The following is a 25186-nucleotide window of genomic DNA, read 5'->3' on the forward strand; positions in this document are numbered from 1 at the left end:
TGGAAGATTAAGATGCATATAAGAGGATTTTTTTTAAAAAAAATGGAATAGGCCAAGATTACAAAATGAACATATGAAAGAATATGAATAAAAGGAAACATATTTTTTTAAGGTTACTATCCCCTAATCCCAAAAAATAGGAAAATTATTTGGTAATATTATTTGTGAAAAATTTGCTTTCATATTTTATACATTTTAAGCCATTATTCTAGAAACTAGCTACCAATCATTTATAACTTTTATCTAAAAAATTATATAACATGCAAATATTTTAATACTTTTACTGTTCACGAACAACGAACTTAACAAATGTGTTCACTCCCATTCTTATTTTAATCCTGTTATTCATCCTAAGAAGTTAATGATTCAGTAATAAATGTTTGATGCTGATAGCAAGTCTACGTATAAATAATATAAAATATATGAAACAATCCTGAAATCATTTGAGAAAGTTTTTTTTCTTCTCTTTTCTTGCTATTTAATACTTCATCTGCTTCTGTTTGGGTTATCAGATTCATTTAGAACATCACAAGATTATTTAGACATCCTAAGATTAGCCATGGCATTTTCATCTATAATAATGATTTTAATAACAATTTCACTCGGTTTAGTTTGCACCAGGAAATAAACCTTTGAAAATATATGTTTTTTAACATTTCAATTGTAATTCAGGCATGCTTTGGGGGTATTTCCATATTGCTACCTGTTTGCCCCAACTGCAGTTGCCTAGGCATCAAAGGGTTTTTGTACTTGCAAAAAATTTTCGCAAAATATGTTGTGGTTGGTTTTGAGTTGGTTCCTTGTTGTGATGAGTTTTTTAACATTGCAGAGGAACTGGTATAAAGAGGTGCTCAATTATTCTTTAGTAAAAATGTCTGTGCTGTTTCACCAGGAATAGCTTTTCCACTTATCAGGAAAAATTGTCTGGAAAGTTAATTTTCTTGTCAAAAAATTGTTAAATCATCCTCCCTTCATCTTCTCACACTGTCACTAATAGTCCACTGTGCAGCTCATGTGTGTGACATAAATAGAGTACTACTGCTGCTATATCCTTTAATCTAAATTATATTTGTAATAAAGCAAACTATATTTAAATTAAATTTGTAACTAAGGGTGGAAATGTTCACCTACTTTAAAACGAATTTACTACTACCACTCTCTACTTATTGTATTAATACCTGACTCGTACAATCTTGCAAGCTCAGTCTCAAAAGGATACAACTTAATAATTTTTTGAAATGAAATATGCATGTAGCAAATTTCTATTTTGTGTCATTATTTATTGCAAATGGTGTGGTAGAGCAGGGCTCCTAATTTAAAATATGTTTTAAAAATAATTAAAAATTCAAATGTTTGTATGAACAACTTACAATTTTATATTTTTAAAGATATGATATTTTAAGAAAACAAAAGACAAATTTTTTCTTCTTAGAAACAAACAATTGCATCTAGCATTATGTACTGCCCCAGGTATGAGCCATACAGTTTATTATGGGTAATATACGAGCAGTGTTGCAGTGCTAAAAAGATTTTTCATGGAGCATAATTCTATGTCAGTGGATGGGAATAGGAAAAAAAAAGATGTGTATTGTATGCAGGTTTTGTTCTCCATACAATATATTGGAAATAATATATATAGGAGATAATTTTAGAAAATTATCATATTCTATCATTTTAATATAAATTCAAAAGTTTTCACTTATACTGGGTTTTCTTAGTGACCGCCCTTGATAGATACTTTAAAAATGAAGCAAAAGAGGTTTACATATAAAGGGTTCAGAAAGGAGGAAATGAAATTCAAAAATCAACGCAATCAAAGTCGAATTAATCACTACTGAGAAGATGGGATTGAAAAAAATCAAAACCTGTTTGTTTGCCGGAGAAGCAGTGATTATTAAAAATACATTCAGGTATGAGAAGTGGTTTTGATATTTTTAGCCCCGCCTTCCCAAGTTCGGTATATTTTGGCACTCATTGTGTTTTTTTTTTTTGCATATTAATTTATGAATCTAATGTGCATACATTCTTTACTTCGTTTTTGTGCAGTATTCTAAGAGTGACCGTTAAGGAATATATTTTCCTATTCTTTTTGTTTGCTGAGTAACATAAAGATTTCTAAATGGTTTTAATCTGAGCATGTATTTTGGTTTTTATTTTCTTAAACGACCATACATCAACATTTATTGAAGATAGGATTATCAAAAAGTTGTTCGATATTCACAAATGAAAAAAAAAAATTTCATGTAAATCAGAATTAGTTTTCAAAAATTATCAAGATCAATCGAAATGTTAATAGACATACTATAAACAATTCTTTTAATACATTTAGAGAACTGTTGAGTGCATTTAGTTCACAATGTGTTAAATTAATATTCTATTCATGATCGCAATGCTCGAATACGCCATCTGGCCAGAAGACCGGTTCCATGCCTTTGACCCTTTCCTCACCTCCTCTTTTCAGTTGCATAGGAATGTACTGCGATATTTTTCCTTTTCTTAATATTTTTCGTATTTAATTGTTAAAAATAATTTTTAAAATTTTTATGGCGCTCTCTTTTAGTATTATGTTTAAAGTAGTTTTCAGTTCCTTATAGTTTCCTAACTAAAAAGATTTAAATCTATTTAAAAATCAAGACATTAACTAACGTACTTCCTCCTTCTATGACTCTCCACACGCTAATGGTGAAAGCATGTGAAGTCTTATCATAGGTAGACAGTTCTGCTCTACGCCACATGTAGCCCATTTCGAGAGCTAATTCATTATATTGCTTGAAAAGATATTCTTAAAAATCATATTATAAGAATTTTATATAAGGGATCTCAATAGTCAACGTAATACCTAAAATCAACTTTTACACAAGAAAATTCATGCACTGAATTCTCTGCAGTTAGAACAATTTATGAATACGCCATCTGGGGAGAAGAGGTTCCATACCTTTGGCCCTCCTCTTTTCAATTGTATAGGAATGTACTACGATATTTTTCCTTTTCTTAATATTTTTTGTTTTTAATTAATAAAAATTTCCATGATGTTTTCTTTTAGAACTATGCTTAATGTAGTTTTCAGTTCCATATAGTTTTCCGACTTAAAAGATTTTAATCTATATGAAAATCAAGATAGAAACTAACGGTCCTTCTTCTATGACTCTCCACACGCTAATGGTGAAAGCATTGTGAAGTGTTGCCATAGGTAAAGATTTCTGCTATACGCCACTTGTAGCCAATTTCAATTGCCAATACGAATTTGTAAGGAACATATTTATTTGTAAAAGTACAAGACTATTTGCTTCTTAAATTCTTTTTTTTAAATATTTTACAGATTTTCGAATAATGAATAAAATAAAAACACGAATAATAAAAACACGAATCGAAGTCCCGGTGCGGCATTCCGTCTAACAAAAAAGTACCAGAGCGTCGAACCAGTGCATTCCGGCCCCACTAAACCTCTGAAAACAAATAATTATAAAAACACATAGAGCTTGTAAAATAAAGTTTGCTCTATATTTAAAGGATCGGTCTTAAGAAAGATCTTGAATGGTGCATGATCGCCTGTATTTCAACCACGATGAATCATCCCTGAATAAGCTGTATAGCAAGTTCACCAGGAGTTGACACTTGGCTCCACCTCCTCGGAAGCAGAATTCATTTCACCTCGGGAGGAGTAACATCTCCGCTCTTGAAATTAAGACAACCCTTAATGCGCACCAAACACAAACAATGAATTCTTTTTCAGTCACTAACATCGCTAATTATACCTTTTTTTTTAACTCTAGCTAATTAAATATATTTTAAATTTAAAAACTGTTGTGCTTTCCGTGCAAAATGTCTCAGAAAGGATAAACTATTCATTCAAAAAAGAGAAATATCATACATAATGTAACCAAATTTTTGCGAAGATGAAGCCAGAGAGGGAAGGTTTTTAATTCCAATTTCACAAGCACAGAAACGTGCTGCTGCAGCTACTGGCGTTTCGCTTACAACAATTAAGCGAATTAAAAAAGATATCTTTCCTGGGAAAACATCGTAAGTGTCCTGATTATAGAAATGCAATTTTAGACAATTTTGATCTCTGTGTTCTTCGAAACACAGTCAATGAGTTTTGTGTAAACAAAAAAATTCCGTCTTTATCTCGATTGCTTCCTGAGGTGAAAAAAAAGAATAAATTTCCATGGGAAAGAGGAATTCCATATTGCAGGTCTTCAATAAAGTTGCAAAAACCAGAGGTATATATTAATGGAGCGATCTAACATTGTAAGCTGGAGATTTTGTTTTCTCAGAGAAATAAGAACATAATTTATTTAGAAGACACGTGGCTGGACAGCAATCTTTCTTTTGAAAAATATTGGACAGATGAAAAAGGTGAAGTCATTATAGCGCAGGATATCGCCTGATTGTGGTGCATGCTGGCTTCAAATCTGGTTTCATCCCAAATACCGGCTTGATATTTAAAGCAGGATCTGCTTCTGGATATTACCATGGACAAATGAACTTAGAAAATTTCGAAAAATGAATAATTGAGAAGCTGTTACCAAGTATTCCTCCGAATTCGGTCATCGTTATGGATAATGCAGTTTACCATACAAAAGTGCTGAATCCTGTACCAACAAAAAGTTCAACAAAAGATAAAATGTGCCTCTGGTTAGAGAAAAAGATTAAACACTATAAAAAATGCGAAAAATTGAATTATTTGAATTAATTACAGCAAATGCACCTGCAGAAAAACAATATCGCATCGATGGATTCTTAAAAGAACCGGGCCATGATGTTTTGAGACTCCCCCGTTATGATTTGGACTTAAATCCCATAGAATTATTTTGGGTAGATATTAAACGTTATGTTAGAAAAAGAAAAGTGGCTGCTGATATGAGCTTAAAACATCTTCAAAATTTTGAGCCATACAAAATGTTGGAAATGAGATATGGAAAAAGTATTGCACACATATTGTTGTTGCTGTTGTAGTTCATTTACGTCGCACTGAAGCTGCACAATGGGCTATTGGTTTGGGAAACATCCCTGATAATGATTGAAAGACATGCCATTACAATTTTGATCCTTTGCAGAGGGGATGGCACCCTCACTTCGGTAGCCCGACGACCTACACGCGATGTCCAGCACTTTATGATAGAACAGTTTAACGAATAGCAATACCGCACACCCTCAGTTCCATCACAGGCGTACAATCCCACACACAGACTGCAGACAGTGATGCATGACTTCGAAGAATTATTGGAAAACTGACGGAATCGACGAAGAGGTTGAGGAAAATCTTTCTTTTTCCATCTATTCTGATTCTGACACTGAGAGCGATTCTAGTAGTAGTAGTTTTGACGATGAAATTTAATGTAATCTTGCACCTCATAGATAAATCATATATGCTTGCAACGTTCACCTGACGACTGGGATTTTTTTGACCTGGTGTAGGCATTCCTACACCAGGGGGATAAGTAACAACAACAGAGTTCATTTTTCAAAAGCTAAGTATATGCTGAGTATTTTTGTTTGAATTTTTTTAAAAATATAAATAAGCTATAACGTAATCAAGCAATGCAGATAATTGATATTTAATTTTTTTTAATCGATGCATTAAAAATTAAATTTAAACCAGATTTCTTCCTTATTGGGAAAAATATATCATTTTTTAACATATTATATTTATTTTACTGAAAAAAATCCTAATAATAATTTTTGTAAGTAGTACGTTATGTTAATATTGATATATGATGGTTTATATTTTTAGTTTTGTAAAGCATTTCCAAGTTGTCAAATCTAATGCTATTAAACATATCCTTACAGAAGATTTTTCAATTGTTTTAGTTTTTGTGTTTCACTATTTTCTTGAAATTTAATAATTTTAGGCGAATTTTAATTCTCGAAATTTAATTTACGATCACATTAAAATAATTGTTGTTGTTGTTGTCGTTTGACAACTGCAGAAAAGTACAAATTAAATGGAACCAAAGGCATGGAGCACAGCCCTGGCCACATCTCCGACTTTTTCGGAATAAAGGATTAAAATAAATATATGATGTACTATTGATGTTGCTGTAAGATCCTGAATTTTACTAGAGATGCTTCTAATAATAACATAAAATATATCGGCATTTAGGAAATATTAAGTACTTAAAAATTGAATAGCTAGATAAGTATTTTTGCCAAGCGATCGCCAAATAGCAACTTTCCTGTTCAAGATTATTCACATCCTTCTCCTAAATAGCGAAAACGTATCGTCGGATACCACGTGATGAAGGCGGAGCCAAGTGCCGCGAGCTATAATCATTCAAGTGTGAGCCATGACGTCTAATGCAGTGGGAACAGTTCTGAAAACCATCTGTATCTCGGCAGTAAAGATTCTCGGAAACAAAACCAGAACTTTTCGGTGAAAATATCTTTGTTTTGGTTTTAATGATTGGCAACAATATTTTTTTCCCGCTTTTTAAATTAAAAGATTCCGAGAATTCTTACTGCAGTAGTATATTTATATATTTGTTAAATAATATTATTTTAATTATGTGACAATATAATAATCTTATATTAAATTTTATATAAGCACTTTCTTTATGATGGTATGTTTATTTTTGTGGTTTTGTATCATGTTTCTCTTGATCGTATTTGAATGTATGGTCTTAATGATTTGTTTCTATTTGAAATGATTGTATGACGTTTATGAATTCTTGTTGTTGTCACTCTATCCTCCTATTCCTGATTAATTCGATCTAGTGTTTTATGTGTAGTCTTAAGCAATAAGTTTGATTGTTGAATTTGCATACTGTCATTTTTGTATTTTGAGTAATGACCAAAGTACCTGCATTTCTCTCAAATTGCTAGGGTAGCTATTTGTTTATTTTATTTTTACACTAGTTAAAAAAATAAGCAATAAAATAATTCGGTGGGGTTATTTTCAATTGGAAAATGTGTGCGTCAACTGTCATCGCCAAGGCGCTAAAGGGTTTTTGCATCTTAGCGATTTCAACTGGTAGGAGCAGGTATCTATATGGATATATTTCTATTATTTTATTTTTAAAGAAAAAGTATTTAAGTGCTATATATCAAGTAATTTATAATGTTTGTGTCTACGTTGTAATGAAATGAATAGAGAAAATTTCCGTATTGTGATCTGTGGCAGAAAAATCAGCAAGTCTTGGCTATTTTCTACAGCGATTTGCAAGAAAATTAAAAAATTCTCTGAAAGGAACCAACTCGAAGGGTATAACTCATAGCCACCCCCGGCAAACCTCTATATGTTTAAAAAAAAGTTCAAGTTTAAAATCTATTCGGTGCCTTGCAATTGTAGTTGGTGCACCAGATCACAATGCTGAAATATCTTCTGGTTTGTCAAGGTTAGATGAATAGGAAGATAACAGGTTAGATGATGTCAAGGTTAGATACATAGGAATTTTCAGCTGAACGTTTATTGTGACTGTTGATTGATATAAAGTGTTAGAGACCTTTTTCACTGAGGAAAACTAGACACTTTGCTTGAATTTTAGCATATTAAATCAGTTGCTCACTGCACGTCTCTTTAGTGATTAGTCAGTCACTTATATATGCCATGTTACAGGTACTTGTATAAATTGGGCCTTTCCTGGGACCTAAAATTTTTTGTTGCAACTAAAAATTAATTTATGGGCAGCTTTTGTAATTTATTATCAAATATTATGAAAGTTTTAAAATTTTATCACAAATACATACTGTGTTTCATAATTTGTAAAGTTTAAATTTTGAAGCAAATATACTTATTATATTTGCTTCTAAATTTTTCTCCATGTTTATGAACTTTTTCAAACACTTTATGTTGTTGCTCTCTGAAAATTATTTATTAATTTACATTGATTTTCCTTCTAGGATAATGCTAATGAACTTGCTCCTTTTGTGCCCGGTGACTTACTATGGGCGAAGATAGGCTCTCACCCATTTTGGCCTTGTATGGTTGGTTATGATCCAATTAATGGAAACTATACTAAATTATCTAAGAGTAAGTTATTAAGTATTTTTTTCATTAAATTTGTCTATTTTGTTTCTGTATTGAAAAAGAACGAATTTGTCAAGTTTATTGTTTTACATAACAACTCACTCATGCGTATTTACTGTAAATAAGTATTAAGTGTTCATCTTCAAAAAATTTCTTTTTGTGAATTTCTTTTTTCTGATACAAGATTTTCTAATAAGTTTCAAGTAATCTTATGATTTTTCATTTTTTTCATAATTTTAATATACTATTTAACTCGTTTGAAACCAGCTCAAAGGGACTGCAATATTTGCTTGTTGTGATGGAGTGGTCTTAAGAATACTTGTACAGTAAGAAAAAAGTTGGCTAATTTGTTTTGAACTGTCTTATTGCTTCTTTGTTGTATTGCTGTTTTTTGGAGAGGACTTGTGACCCAAAATCATTTCGTCATTTGCATCTCTGCTTAATAAAAATGTTTGAAGTTTCTCTTCACTCTCAAAAGCCATTGAGTATGTTTGGAGCTATTGAATTTAAACTTCTTTACATCTATCGTTATCATAGCTTTCTATATTTTTAATCTGTTTTAACTTTAATTTCAGTACCCTTGGGAATGGGAAGTAATTACTTTCAATTCTTCTCATTTCCAAATTTTCAAAATTAGCTACTTTTGGTAAATTCCATGTTTATGGAAAATAAAATCATTATCAAATTTAAATAAGTGTGGAGCATTTTGATTTTTTATATACAACATTATTATATTGTTTTAATTTGCATGCATAGTGACACTCCAGAAAAAAAGTTCTGATTCTCTGGTCATTCTGCCGTAGAGTCATATTAATTTTGATGTCTTGGCGATAATATCATTTGCCAATTGTTTACAGACATGACATCTGAAAATTTTTTTTACAAATTTAGCTACTAAATATTAAAATATATTCTAAAATTTTGCTATGTATTAACTTATACATCTCTCAATAAAAAATACTGCAAACCATGTGCTTTATGTGAAAAAATGTTAATTAATTGAAAAAAATATGCCACAACAGACATTACAAAAAAAAAGACATGAAAACAGTGACCACTACAATAAAAACAATATGACCAATTGCTCTAAAAATGGTACAAAACTTAGGTTCAGAAATTTCAGTTTTACAAAACAAGAATAAAAGATTAGATGAATAAATAGAATAGAATTAGATGAATAAAAGTTTTTTTTTTGTTTGATGGTATTTTGATCGAATGTAATGAAGTTTAAATCTTCCATTTTGTGAAACCCATTTTTGGTGATGTAGCGTTCTCATGCATTCAGCTTACATCAGTGACATAATGGTAATAAAACAGAAAATAGCATATTTCTTTGACGCCAATATTATGCTTTTATTTCTAGTCAAAAAGGGAATTGATTTAAGAGCCTTTTATTAATACCAGCATGAAAAAATACTACATTAAAATTAAAGCTGTTTTTTTTCTTCATTTTATTTCATTATTTTCCTATGAGAGTTTTCTTTTAACTAAAATTGTTTCCTCTTCGATTAAAGATAAAAATTTCAACCTAAAAAGTGTTTACCTATGTAATATCTTAAAAAACCCACCAAACTTGGTTTTTTAAAAAAAATCCCTATATATATATATATTTTTTTTTTTTTAAAAAAAATCCCGAAAAAATATTACCTGCAGGAAATTTTGACTGTTTTCATGAGCTTAATAAAAACTTTGTCTAGCAGTGTTCGTGCATTCGTGTATATTATGCATATCTTGTGACAGACACGACAGCTTATGAAAATTAGCTTGACTAAACTATTTATAAAGAATTATAATTATTTTATTATCATGCTGTTTACTGTTTTTTCCTGAAATTAAAACACTTTTTGAGATTAAAACACTTCTGAGTTTCGTGGAATTGATCTTCTTCCTTGGTGGTTTGCTCCTTTTCAAAAATGTCTAATCCAGCATCACTGGAGCAGTTAGTAATGCATGATGATGTAGCATTTTCTCATGCATCATTCATTAATGTGACACTTCCAGAACTATTTGCTGTAACATATTATATTAAGAGTCACAAAAGTATTGTGCATATTATGCTCAATTTTCTAATTTTATTTTTAATACTATTTCTAATTTTATCGTTAAATTTGGGTGCTCATTAAATCAGGGATCATTATAAGCTAGTTCAACTTGTTATGGTAATGGTTACGAATGAAATTTGTTTTGTGAAAGCTTCAGAAATTTAAAGTAACTCTAAAAATTAATTAATTTGTTTAATTTAATTTTTTAAATAAACAGGTGAGCTTTTATTCTGATCAAGATATCTAAGATTTTTAATGTAATGATAAGAAAAATAAAAGGCCATGTTATTCTAAAGTTTTCTAGAGATTCTACATTTCTCTCAAATAATTTTATTTATTTGATCTACTTTTAAACATATCTAATTTAAACAAATTTATTATTTTGTTGTATTATTTATTCATCATGTATTTATTTTTTGCCTTAAATAGTCCCAAGCTATATTTTTAATTTTATCTAAGGTGAGCGAAATAGTACAGTAGATATTAGATGGAACATTTCTTGCGAGACCAATATTCATAGCAAATAATAGATATGGGGAGACGTCCTATGAGAATCTGTATAAAATGTAAATGTAAAAATGACTTGGAAATGTATGAAAAGTAATAAAGAAGAATTAATAACTTAAATGTTAAAAATTTTCAATAATTGTGAAAAATTGGAAGAAAAAAATTATTTGTACTTACTGCAAAAATTTTTGAGATGCAAAAGAACAAAAAATAAATGCATTTATTTCTTTGAAATATGTGAACATTTTGGTCTGAACACACTGTTTTCTTATATGCTCAAATAAAATAGTCCTATTCATTCTATTTTTTCTTACTCAGCACTGTCATACGAAATTTATAGATTTTGCTTTCCTTAATGTGTGAAGAATTTATAAAATTTACACTGCCTCTCATAAGACATCATGCAAATATGTTACCTCAATTATTAATTCAAGATTCTGCTGATAAAGTTAGATGAGTTGAATCTATATGTAAATGATGTCATACTAGAAGAAAGGATCGATTCTAGAAAGTTTCTGAAAACTTGTTGATTATTTTTGGAACAAAGTTTTTTCAAATTAAAATATAATCATGATCTTTCCTGATACAGTCATCTATCTGTTCTTGTTAAAGTTGGTCTGACATTTTCCCATGGACAGGCATCAGTTGAAAGAGGCTTCTCTGTTAAGAGAATTGTCACATCTTAAAAAGAACGACGAGCCTGGGCAACATAAATAGCTTTAGGATCATCAATGTTTGCATCACTCAATAGCTGATTAAATTTTGTTAGAATGCAGAGCAGATGCTGAATACAAAGCCTAAAAGACTTCTGAACAAAAGAAAAGAGTAGGAGCCACAAGTAAAAGAAAATGTACCATAAGCAAATCCTGATTGACTTTCTGATCTGAAAAAGAAAGTATCAAGCAACCAGTCAAAGCTTGATTAATGTAACCAACATCTGATATCAGGAATAAAATCTCTGAAGAAAACTTGAAAAGAGAAATTTTATTGTATTATTTTTAAGTACATAATGTTTAAGTCCAGTAAATGAAGAAATAAAATATGTTATTTTGATATTAGTAAACTTACTAGAAACTAAATTTGTACATAAAATTAAATGTGTTAAAACTATTAAATTAATAAGATGTTAAAAAAAAAAATGCATATGACAAATAATCTTAGTTCTATATTTTTCTCAAAGAAAAATCTGTATTTTTTAAATTGTTACTTCTATCTGTATTTTGCAATTTATTGCAATTTTTCAATGACAATGATTTTTAAATGCTATTGCATACTGAATATTTTTTTTTAGGCTTTTTAAATGAGCTGGAAGTCTTGCTCTTTTATGTTGAATTATTTTCAAATAAGCAGTTAACGTTTTTGACTTACCGAAAGATAAACATAAACTTAAGAGGCCGACTTTACTAGCTAAAATCTTCTACTGAAATTATGTTTTTTAATTTTATATAATTTTATTTGTCATAATTTTAAATTAGATGTTTTGTAAAAAACTTAATGAGTATATATAATTATTCTATTTAATCTGATTCATGATTTTAGTTAAAAATTGATTGTCTAATTTCTAAACTTATTATATTTTTTTTAGTTGGCCCTAGAGAATATACAATTTATCATGTACAATTTTTTGGAGAGAAACCTCTTCGTGGTTGGACTGCTCAAAAAATCTTTCCATATGAAGGCATTGATAAGTTTTATGAGAAATTTAATGTGTGTAATAAATCAAAAGGAGATCAGTCCGAAAGAAAAGGCCCTGAGGCTTTGAAAAATGGAAACAGGGTTAAAGTATGCATTTTACTTTTGAACAATCACTTAAGATTCTTATATTTACAGATTTTGAATTCATGTAACTCAATTGTTGAAGTAATTCTTGGAGTGTTGTTTTATTTAAATTTACTCAATTATTATTTACAATTTAAAACTGGTTGCTACGGATGTAATATATTGTGTTATGCTTGCAACGCCCAGTATTTAATTTTTAAAAAATTTTTAACTAATGATTTCTGAAAATAACACCAAGAGTTATTTGGACACAAATTAATAAAACTGCTTTTTTTTTTAAGAAATATAAGATATGCTTTTAAAATCTGCAATTGTAATATTTATAAATTGTGGAATTGCCTTTTTACTATGTTACATAAGTCACTGCACTTATAAAATTATATTTATTGCTTTTAGTTGTGTATAAAATTTTAAAGAATTGTTAAAATTAAATTATTCCTTCAACAAGAGGACTATTTGATAGACGTGATATTAACGTGAAATCTGAAACTCTAGATCTGACATAACATCGTGAAAATATGAGATACAATTCGAGGGATCTGTCTAGGTTTTTCTGAGAGGTACCTATTTTGTGAAAATTTAGACATAATTTGGGAAAAATTGAAAATTATATTTAAAAGTCCAACACAAAAATATGGCAAGAATATGGATTTATCATTTCTTCAGGAATACAAAAATAAAATTTTAAGAAAAAGTATTTTGTGAAACTACCGTTTTTCCTAAAATTAAATTTGAGTTGTCGAAGTTGAATTTGTGAAGGTACCGCTAAACGGTAGTAAATTCGGTCTGGACAGACCACTGAATTCACGATCTTAAATCACGTAAATACAAATCCTAATGTGTAATTTTTGATTACATAAAAGTAATTGTAAATTGTGTTTGCATAGGTAGGAAAATGCATAAAAACGAATATTTTTTTTTCTTCTCTGAAATTCGAAAAAGGCAAACTTTCTTGGAAAAGGTGCTTTTTTTTATTAAATTGAAAAAAGCAGAAAAATCTAATCCCTGATACCAGCATGCCTGAAAGTAAAATACAGTGACGTAATTGTGGGAGAAGTGCGACTGCAGTAATCGGAGAAAAAAATTCTCATATTATCAATCTCTGTCGGATTGGCCTGTAAGTTAGAATACGAATAATTGTCTTCAAAACTTGATAGAAATTTAATCTATATTTTACAATATGTAAGAGTTAATAAAGTACATTATATACCTGATCATGTCAGACAAAATATTTTCCCAGTCCAGGTAGTTTATAAGCTTCATCAACATGAACTAGATAATTAATAATAGTTATTTACTCTAAAACCATATAAAAACCTAGGAGTGGAATTATTTTGATTGGTTTTTCAAAAATTAGAGAGTAATTCTATGCATGTGAATAGATATATTCTAAATTTTGTTATGATAATTGAAATTTACTACCTAATTTTAGTTAAGAACACAAAAATTGACCTTGTAATTATTTTTTTATCTTAAAAAAATCTAGAATTTTGTATAAATTTAATCTTTTAGTTCTTGTGCGCTAACAATTATTGTGTATTATCATCCTATCAGCTTTTAAGTTTATTACATTTCATTTAATTTCAAACTTTTTTAGGGCTACATGATGAAAAGCTGGGATATTGCTGTCAAAGAAGCTGAAGAAGCATTTGAAATAAAAGATAAAACAGAGAGGTTTTCAACTTATGTGTTTAATTATGATACTCTTAAGAGGAAAATTCCAAAAGGTAAAAAAATAAAGCTAACAGTTATTTACTTGTGTTTGTAAACTTCTATGCGTTTTAGGTTCATATTGTATATCCCCATATCTGTAACATGGTATTATATTAAAAAAAAAAAAAAATCAAAATTTTAATGTTATGATAATAAAATTTGTTTTTGTGAAAACTTCAGAAGTTTTAAAGTAGGTTTCAAAAATGCTTCATTTGTTTTAATTTAACTTTTAGAGCTTTTAACAGTTCTGCTTTTATTCTGATAAAGATGTCGAAGATTTTGAATGTAATGATGAGAAAAATAAAAGATCATGTTCTAAAATAGAGATTCCATATTTCTCTTATAAATATTTTTATTTATTTAATCTAGTTATAAACCTATGCAATTTAAATAAATGCATTATTTTGTTGCATTTTTTTTTCTGAAATTGTCTCAAACTACATTTTACATAAATTATATTTTATCAAATCAGTGTAAAAAAGATTAAAAAATTGCAATAGGAAACTATTTGCTTGTAAGCGAACCTTTGACGAACATTCATGCTTTAATTGAAAGCACATTGTAAAGATGATCAATAGAGTTTTCATATTTTAATTATCAATGTTTTCAATTCTTCCAGAGTCCAATTAAAGAAAAAATGTACTTTTTTTAATTATTTTGCTTCAAATATCTGTTATTTTTTTTTAAAAAAAATGAAAATAAAAACATTAACTTTTTTTAAATTCAGTATTATTGATGCTTATAGCAACAACTCTTGGTTTTTTCAGCAAAAAAAAAGTGAAAAAAAAAATGAGAGAGAGAAGTGTGATAAGTGGCTATCAACATTTATGAAGGGGTGATAGGTAGCAATTGACATTTAGAGGGGACGAAAATCCAAAAAAGGTTGGGAACCACTAGTCTAAACTGTAGTAGCTAAGGCATAAAAATTACATTCTTTTATACAATAGCAAGTAATTAATACTTAAATTAAATTTCTCGAAACTAAGATTTATGCCCCAATTATAAGTTTTAAATCATATATTTACAAGAAATTTAAAATTCATGCTACTTACTATCTTTCTAAAACCAGTTAGAATTCTGCATTGTTTAAAATTTACAATCCTCATAAATATTAATTATAGAAGACAATTGTAGTACAAGACTGTTTCAATTTGTACACCTTTGAATAACTTTCAATGTTTTTATTTTATTCATTTAATGAAATTTAAATATTCCCATTTTCATCAGAATTGAATCATAAATTTTCGTTTAAAACCTTAATCACAGAAAACTAATTTTTTTCTTCACCTACATCGCACAGGTTAAAAAAATTAATAAGTAACAAAAGGGAGGAAAGCAATCATCTATGTTTCTTTGTCTTCTCAAATCTTTGCTGTCTATGTGTTAAAGAAGTAACTAATATAAAAATATTTAAATTTAAAATTGAAAGTAGAATTAAAAATTCAGAAATTGAAAAAACAAATTATCTTAATGTTGGTAGACAAATCTACTTCTGAGATTACATTTCATAAATATAAGTGCCATGGTTTTTTGCTCTCATATTGTGTGACCCAGAGACATGACCACATACACCTCCTTTATTGTGTATATAGATTATAGTATTGTTGTACCTCAATGTAGTCTTCACGACCCAACAATGAATCCACTGTAAATAAGGGTTCGCTATATTTAAAATTTTTGAAACAAAATTCACTAGTATTGTTGGAAATAGTGTTTGCAATATCACTTATTTTGCTTAACAAACAAGTAATTAAGTAAATATATAGAGTCTCTGCAACGAATTTCTCTTACAGCAAATTTCTTCCTATAACAAAATTTTTAATTAAAGCGTTAAAAAGTGGTCATCTCCCTATAACAAATTTTTCAAGTTTAGGAAAGAAACATATTTCAGTATTAAAGAGGCACCAAATATTCTTGTGTCTGCCAATCTTGTTGAATATTGCGTTTGGTCAGATAATTTCCTTTTTCCTCAATTAATAAAATGATGCATTTGTTAAGTATGAAAAGAATTGAGGCAAAAAAGTGATGTTTGATTTTTGTATTAGATTTTACATAGCTATGTCATCCAGACCTCGAAGACCTGGTTGTTGGTCCAGGACCACTTAAATTAAACTCTGGCAATTTTTCACTTGAACCAACCACTAAGAGTAAACTTAGACCTCAGTTTTTTTAAAATAAAATTTATTTTTTATTTTAAAGATTTGTGCGTCGTAACTTTTTTTTGCATCTCCCTTACAATGTTTACGTTTTGGGCGCACTATATCAAGTGGATCTTTGATATAGTGCTGATATACTTATGAACTTATCACATAGACTAAAAATTTTGTGTAATTTATTAAAATGACTGTAAAATAGAAACTTGAGTCCACTACAATTGAGCTACCAATTTCTCCGCTGTTCACTAAAAGCATATGAAATAACATTAGTTAAAATAACAGTACTGACCTCTAAAAACATTCATTACAAGAAGGTGTTCACTGTATCCTAGATTTGTTATAGTGGGTTTGGACTGTGTATAAAAAGCCTTTTTGTAAATTTTATATTATTCATAATGAAAAAATCTTAAATGATATCTAGTAACCAAACTACCAAACAAGAGAAAAGTATTTCTTTCTTTTATTTTCAATGTAGTTAATATACTTGCATCAAGTTATCCTAATGCCTTCTTGTTTCTTTGCCACTGTAATGATTCTTATATTTCATGCAAAATTATATTTTGGCAACTTTATAACTACTAACTTTTGGCAACTTTATAACTTTTAATAAGTACTTTAAAAATAGCTATATTTTAACTACATGCACTAAAGTGTATTTTTTTTATTCAGGTAATCAGCAAAATGGGTTCAGTCAGATTATTCCTGAAAAAGTTAAAACTTCTGAAATCCCTGAGGTGAGTTGAACTCTTTTATCATTTTCATAATTACTGTCACATTTATTTTTAAAATCTAATTTATTTCCAAGAATTTTTGCTCCATAGATTTTTAATATGATTGAATTTCCTTGATTTCAGGGAGACTTTTTTAAAATCTAATAAAAGCCTGACTATTCAAAATTTGATAAACCAAAAAATTCAAATAACCTGAATTTCCAGAAGTAAATAAAAATTAAGAGGAAAAAAAAATACACTTGTGTATTTTATTTTGCTAAAGATTGATTACAAGATTCAAAAACTTAGGCTAAAATATTGATTGATCTTGCTGGTATATTGACTATGAACAATCATTTGGTATGAAAAAGTGATACCTCCCCCACACCTTTATCACTAAACCTAGAGTTTACAATTTCAAACGCTTAGCTTTGTCAAAGTGTTTTAAAAGAATGTGAAATTTCCCATAGGAGAAAATGTGACAAAGAATATTGAATTGCTTGTAACATATAATGAACAAATTAATGAATTGCACATAAAGTTTTAAATTACTAACGTAGGTGAAACAAAATTTGACATGAAGAGTTTTTCCCATGGTATAGCATCCTCTTAGGTAGATTAAATGAAAATGATTTTTCTGTTTTCTGTATTTTCTTTTACTTTGACATTTCATTTTTTAAATCAATTTTTGTTTTCAATCAATTTTTTCAATAAATTTTTGATTTTTTAAAAGCGTTTTTGATCAACATGATTAAATTTCCTAAAAATGTGGTAATATGGAAGGCTGAGATTTTCAACATTAATGCTTTGTTTTGAGAATTGAGAATGATTTATTTGCTTTTTTTTAAAGTTTTGTTTTTATCAGCATTTTTATTATGCTGAGATCTTTTCTAGAGTGTTTTTGATAGACATTTTCTTTTATCGTCCTTTTTTCTTAAAAGTATAATACAGTACAGAACCCGTTATCCGGAAATCAGAAAACCGGAAAACCAAAAAACCGGAACGAAATTCGATAAATTTTCCCGCCATTTTTAAAATTTTTTGTTTTTTTTCCTCTTAAGATTTTAGGATTTTTCCTTTTTTTTTTTGAAAGATGTTTACTTTACCATCATTTTGGAAATAATTATTAGTGTATTACTTCATAATTTTTCTTCTTTTTAAGATAATTTCCAAATATTTTTTATTTAGTTGGGTTTAACAATAAAAAAACGGCTTTTTGTAGCGATTCAGAAAACCGGAAAAATCAGTTATCCGGAATAGCGATGGTCCTGATCGTTCCGGATAATTGGTTCCCTACTGTAATATAGAAAAACTGAGATTTTCAGCTTTATACTTTTATTTGACGAATTATGAAATTTTTTTTCTCTATCAGAGATAAAAGACTTCTGCTAAAAAGCGGAAATCCGCTTTTTTCTCCCAATTTTTAGAATTTCGAACCATGTTCCAAAAATGTAAATTTTTGGGGAGTCGAATTATTAGAGAAAACTCTTCCCCCATAGCTTGAGCAGCCTGACTTGGAACGAACTTTTTTTCTCTTGTAGCAGCCTCCTGAGAAAGAATGATCATTAGGAGAAAATGGGTGGGCGTTCGCAGGTGTGCCTTTGCCTTGACAACCACAACTTCCGCTGTAGAACGGAACGGATGAGGTTCTTGATTTCTCTGAGTTAAGTTTCCTTTCGACTGCCGATATTTATTCTTTGGTTTTACCTTCTTAGTGCGACGCATATTGAATTTTCGCATGCATTCATTATAAATCTCTCCGCTTCTTCTTATTTTTGTCCATGCACATGTTTGTATTTTGTTTACTTGTGTCTTTCACGTGGTGCATCCTACATAGCTGCCAAATGTTCTGTTAAAATTGTTTTTTTTTTCCCCTTCACGATCTTTTAACTTTGTTCCGAAAATACAAATTTCATGTCAAAATGTTGTAATTTTTTAGTATTCTAGAGTCTTTTCACTTTTAATGCCGATTTGTTTTTTCAACTTAGGGCAGATCTAAGAAGAGCAGGGCATGTGATTTTTTCCATGAATATCACAGAATTCAATGTCTCTCAAGACCACTGGTCTGCAGACTTATAATCAAAACCTTATAATCCGACAAAATTTTGAAGCTTATGCTAAATCTCTTTAACTAGACTTGTGATTCTTCCGCCAATTTGATTTCTTTGGTTTGGCTGATTTTTGAAATTTTAGGAACTGCGTCGGAATCTGCTAATGTCATGATTCTTATTCAGAAAATTTTAATATCAATCATCGATTTTCGTATTAAACTGATCTAAAAGTTACGTGTTGGTGATTTGTTCTTACTCGATTTAAAAGTTGTACATCGTAATTCCCGCTCACACAATTTAAAAATCGTACATCGCAATTCCCATTCACTGAATTTAAAAATTGTACATTGCAGTTTAAAAATCCAATATCGCGATTGTATTCAGGCATTTTTAAAATCGAATATTGCGATTTGTAATCACACGGTTGTAATATCAAACATCGATTTCCGTATTTATATGTGATTTTTTAAACTACGTTCTATTCACTTCTATATATTCTATCTATCTAATCGTATTATACTACGTTCTATCTACTACGATTCGTATTCTCTTGATCTAAAAACTATGCATCGTGATTCTTGTTTGCACTACTTAAAAATTCAATATCGCAATTTGCATTTTCTCGCTTTTAAAATCCTATATCGCGATTCATATTCATAAGATTTTATAATCCAACATCTCGATTTATATTCATGCGATTTTAAAATCCAATATTGTGATTCTTGAAAAAAGTAAGTTTTTCTTGAAACGGTTACAGGGTTGCCCCATCCACAGGAAGAACAGGGAAAACCTGGAAAATACAGGGAATTTAAAAATCACCTAAAATAACTGGGAAAATGCAGGGAATTCTGATTTTTTCTTTACAAACTGGGAAAATACAGGGAATTTTGTTTCTTATTTTTGTCTTTTAAAAAATGGTGACCACTCAAAGTGTAATCTATGGGATACTTAACCACGATATTTCAGCTATAGTAAACTATTTCATTTACTATAGCATTATTTAAGTATGTTCAGTTGTTTTTCCAGCAATTAAAACTAATAAATATAGTTAACCCAATATAGCTCACACAAGAGCACAGTAATGTTGTTTTCTCTTAATATATTGTGTATAATATGTACAAGGAATTTTTTTCCTAGATTTGACAGGCAACCCTGGATTACTATAAAGATGTTATATTCTTCATTAGTAATTTAATTGAAACTGTTAGCTCAAAAAATTACGTTAAATATGAAATGTGTATGGTTTTTAAATATATGGATACTTTGTTTTTCACTTCTTTTCATAATTACATCATCACGCTTTGTGTTTCTATTTTTGTTTTTATCAAGTTGGCAGTTATGAGTAAGAGTAATGCGTTTTAACAAAGATAGTAAAGTTGAAAGGCGAACACAATGTGCATACGATCGATGCTGGTGAAAAAAATAAATTCCAGTTTGATTGGCTAATTATAGCAGTTAAAGTGACTAAAATTGTTAGTAACAATTCTATCAGAAGATATTAAAGTGAAAGTTTGCTTTAATTTAAAATGATTGACTGGTAATTTAAAATGATGATTAAGCTGTGACTTCCTATAATTACCTACTTTTCTTAAATATAGTAGTGGTCACAGAATCTTAAATTTATATTTGAGAAAAATTTAAATTTCACTGTCTAAATGCCACTTTTAATATAAAATAAAAATCTCCTGACGGAGTTAAAAGTTGCGTTTTTTTAAAATCTCATTGATATCACAGTACTATATAGACCACTTCCTCCCAGTAACTGCGTTGTAAACTTCAGCTTTTTTTATTTATTTTTGTCCACTTTCATGCCTGCTCTGTTAATCAGCCTTTTATTTATCTGTAATAATTTTAGGAATAAGAATTGTGGTTCAGCATCAGTATATAGTGATTCATTCAGTATTATTTACATTCCATTTTTAGGTTCATAAAGCTAAGAAAGTTAAGGTATCAAATGAACAAGATAGTGATAAAGGAATTTGTGTTCTGTGCATCAAATCAGATCCTAACATTTCTTGCCGTGGCTGCCAGAAAGAATTTCATCTAAGTTGTTTGGGTTTACTTTCAGCTAATGGATTTGAATGTGCAGAATGTAAATCAGGTAATCCTTTTTAATAATCTGATTTTTTTTAAATAATTCATGTTATTTTTAACTGTATCATACTACCAATTAAAATTTAGTAAAATGTTAAGATAAAACTAGAAATCAATACAAAGAATAATTTTTTTTCCATCTATTTCAAAGGAAAACACACAAAGCTGTTAGCGTGGATTGGTAAAAAGGACAATAGAGCATTATCTCCATAACAATAGAACATTTTAACGGTTTTGGATTTTATGTTTTTAGAACTTTTTTTTGTCAATTTTTTGTAATAGATTAAGCAAATTGTTTGAAATAATCAAGATTGTTTTTTTCTTTTTTTATAATAAAATAAAGTTAAATTCATTATATAATCAGACGTTTTGTATTAAAATAAAATTACAAAGTAGAAAAATTGTATGTATTTCATAATTTAATAATTCAGTTCTTAATTATCATAAATTTACATACGGATTTGAATCTCATGAAATCTTCTATATTTTAAGTGATTTTTTCTGCAATTTCGTATTGAATCTTCTACAATTTTAAAAATTTAGGTTGACAAGTATGCATCTATTATGAATTATATATACCTTTTCCCCTTATTGTGAGACAAAACAGACTTTTTAAATAAAATAGAAAGCACATTTGGTGCTATCACAGCATTTAATTATAATTAATCAAACATTTGTGACAAGGGAAAGTGGCCAAGTAATTCGATATCCTCTATTTTTAATGCAGGAGAAAGCCTGCTACCCGAATTCATTGTTTTTTTTTTAAACCCTGGAAACTACGCTTCTGAAGGGATGTATCACAATTTTTTGTTTTTCACCTTGTCTTTGATTTTCTGTATACATGATGCATTATAGTGCTCATAAGTAGAATCACTGCTAACTTCACATTTTATTTGTTAAAATTATTGCATTTCGACATTACTATTTTTTTCCTATGTAATTGTTTTGCTAATAAAAATATGTTTAAATTTTTTAGGTGTTCGTACTTGCTTTTCATGTGAGAAGTCTGATGAAGCTGTTATCAAGTGTGGACATCCTAAATGTTTTAAATATTATCATCCTGATTGCCTAAAACAACTACCAGGTAGTTATGAAAAGAACCAAGTCTGTCCCTTGCATACTTGTTTAACATGCTATACTGAAGATCATAGGAATCTCGCTGCTCGTAAAGGTAACTTTTACTTGTTTAACTAACCTTTAAACTAACCTTTTCACCATTCATTTTTAAGCCTTGAAATATTGCATTCGTTAATTATCTTAATAAATATTTTTATTTGAATTTAGTAGTACATTGTTTGTTTGGAGTATATTATAGGTGTATGAGCTCTTAAATATAAGTAAGTAATCAGTGGGTTATTTGTTAAAAGTGATACATTCAATGATGTAGATCATAGACCAATGGTATAGCAGAACTTTTTGTTGCATCTAAACATTTATTGAGTCTTCTTGTTTCGAACTAATGGTGCCAGGTTATTCTGTATTAAATCATCCATTCAAATCGCAATTTGTAACACCAAGTTGATGGGTGAAAATTGGTGAACATATTTAACTTAGTGATATAGAAATATTTGCAAAACTTTATAGAAAGTACATTACAGAATATTTTATCTGGTATTCAGAAAGCTAACAAATTTTGAACTAGAACGATTAAGGCAATATGCAGAAATTCTAATCATCCTTGAAGTTGAGTAGATGGGAAAGTAAGGGGGGCAATAAACAGCATAATAACAATAAAAAAATTTATAGTATGTGAGTAGTGCAAAGGGCAAACATTTTCTAAAACAATGGCAATTATGCAGTAACTTTCTTTTTAATATAGAGAAACAATATATTCTCATTACTATTTTCAGTAGTTTTTATTACTTGGTACACTTAAGTTATAGAAATGAGTAGTTTCTATTACTTTTGCTTTAGTCTAACTTTACTAGTATCACTGTAACAGAGTAATATTTTTACCTCGTGTTAAAATTCTTTTTATGTTTCATATAAAAATTCTTGTTTATGTTTAATATTAAAATTTTTGCTTCATATTGATTTTTTCTTCTTTCAATTTAGGAAGTTTGATTACTTGTTTTAAGTGTCCGTCTGCCTTTCACGCACGTGAGTCCTGCATACCAGCTGGCTGTGTTGAATTAATTACCAATGCCATAATATTATGTCCTTTTCACTTTGTGCTGGAAAGAAAAAATTCTAAGCGATCTGCACTTATTAATGTCAATAATTGTGTGTCATGTAGTGAAGGTAATTATAATTCAATATTCTATGTTATACATTGCATATCAGAGTGATAGATCCAATTACATTTTTCAAATTTTCAATTCGTAATGAACAATAAGTCTTATATTTAAGGTCAGAGTAGTTTCACTATGTTAAAGTAAAAGTATGGCTGATCATTAAAAGGGCGATTCTTTCGTTACGTGTGTTACTTTTACACGACATATTTCAACTTCAACACTTATTATAATAAACTTGTTAGTTATTTTTTATGTTTTTCTTAATTTGTTGTTAAATCTATATGTGTTGTAAGTTTACAAAACGAAGATTGAAGGCGCAAATTAATTTGATGTTGAAAAAAAAAATTTCTGAAATTTTGTTACGTGTGTTACCCTTTATAATGCTAGATATTTGAAACTTTGAATATATTCATTTAATTCTGTGAAGTATAAAGGCAAAAAATTAAGATATTTTCTTTTATAGAGAGATACAATATCGAAGCTGTGTTTAGTGATTTTTAAAAATTTCTTGCAACAGTAAAAACTTCTTTATTTTGGTGAAATTGGTGCGTTACGTGTGTTAACTGAACGTTACGTGTGTTACCCTCTGTGAATATTTCAACTGAGAAGTCATAAATGTTGCACTAAAACATTTATTTATTTTAATTTAGCAGAAGAAAAACAATTTATTTTAGCAAATAAAATAGTTAATGGTCTGGAAAGATGGTTGTAGCCCTTCTTTATACTGGTTTAGAGAGTAAAACATAGCAAATCTTAGGCACATCTATTCCTTCAAAATCATTTCTGTTTGGAAACAAAAATATGCATATTTTCCAATTATTTTATGCAAATATTGCATTTTAAGTTTACAAGCATGTGCATTTGCGTCAATAATGTTCCCGAGATAGAGCATATGTCGTTTTAATTTCAGTTATAGGCGCACTTCTGATCAGGAGGGAACAGAAATTGACTTACTGACTATTTGTGTGCCACAATGTGCATCTATGCATCTTATTCAAGTATCTAACGATACTTATGCATAGATTTTATGCTTTGTATTACCGTTGCCATGTATTGATCTTTTCAATTAATATCTTTATTTCCTTTTGGCTAATATATAATACTGTTGTATTAGGCATGAGTTGATTGGTTAGCTTTGCAAACAACACTGGATAGCAAATAAATTTTTTTGTATAACAACACAATGATATAAATAACTTTGCTTTTTGCTTCGCTTTCAAGATTTTGTACTACACACCTATCCCATAGAAGGAACTTCTGCATGTGATATCGTAAAATATTTCCAAATTAATTTCTTTTTTTATATTTTGATTGACAAAATATGAAATAATTCAACCATATATTTATTTTTAAATTCTTAACTTGACTTATTACTATAGAAGGTTTCTGTTAGCTCTTCTTCTGAAGTAGAATCGTTTTTAAACAGTCTTAAAATAAAAGTGTAGACATTGTTTCACCTTTGTCTTTGCCTTAGGAAAATATTGTAAAGGACTCTATTTTAAACTCTTTAGGAGAGTATCGTCTAAGACAACAGCTGCTGTGAATAACGGAACTGTGGCTGGATAGCATAATGCTGATTGAAATTCGTTTTGATATTCAAAAGAATATGCCATTGCAAAGTCAACTTGAATTTCCCTGGTTTTAATGCTAGATATGTTTGTTTGGAAAGTATCACCTCGGATTCTTTTAACTCTTACGTATTATTGAAAGTTAGTCCAATTTTCAAGAGTTATTTCAAAACATTCTTCTTGCACATTTGCCATTATATATTTTTTATTGTGAGCTATTGTCATCTTTTTCTCATCGTTACCAAACTACAATAAATGATGGTTAGAAACCTATAACAAGCAATGAGAAATTTTTGTAAGTATCAGAAGCACCCTTCCAACAATTAGATCCAAAATTTCTTTTACTTTATATACATAAATACT

The 25186-nt window shown here is 29.0% G+C and overlaps 1 protein-coding gene across 2 annotated transcripts in view; it reads left to right on the forward strand.

Moving 5' to 3' along the window:
* Positions 1-6426: 6426 nt before the first annotated feature.
* Positions 6427-25186, forward strand: part of LOC107440919 (histone-lysine N-methyltransferase NSD2) — an 82602-nt gene continuing 63842 nt past the window's right edge. For both annotated transcript variants that reach the window (XM_016054009.3, XM_016054010.3), the window contains exons 1-8: positions 6427-6563; positions 7843-7972; positions 12104-12300; positions 13895-14024; positions 16836-16900; positions 20851-21028; positions 21998-22192; positions 23077-23262. In XM_016054009.3, coding sequence (XP_015909495.2) covers positions 6558-6563; positions 7843-7972; positions 12104-12300; positions 13895-14024; positions 16836-16900; positions 20851-21028; positions 21998-22192; positions 23077-23262 — 1087 coding nt within the window. In that variant the 5' untranslated portion in view covers positions 6427-6557. The remainder of the gene's footprint in view (positions 6564-7842; positions 7973-12103; positions 12301-13894; positions 14025-16835; positions 16901-20850; positions 21029-21997; positions 22193-23076; positions 23263-25186) is intronic.

Source organism: Parasteatoda tepidariorum, chromosome X2, assembly GCF_043381705.1.
Source record: "Parasteatoda tepidariorum isolate YZ-2023 chromosome X2, CAS_Ptep_4.0, whole genome shotgun sequence".
NCBI classification, from domain to species: domain Eukaryota; kingdom Metazoa; phylum Arthropoda; class Arachnida; order Araneae; family Theridiidae; genus Parasteatoda; species Parasteatoda tepidariorum.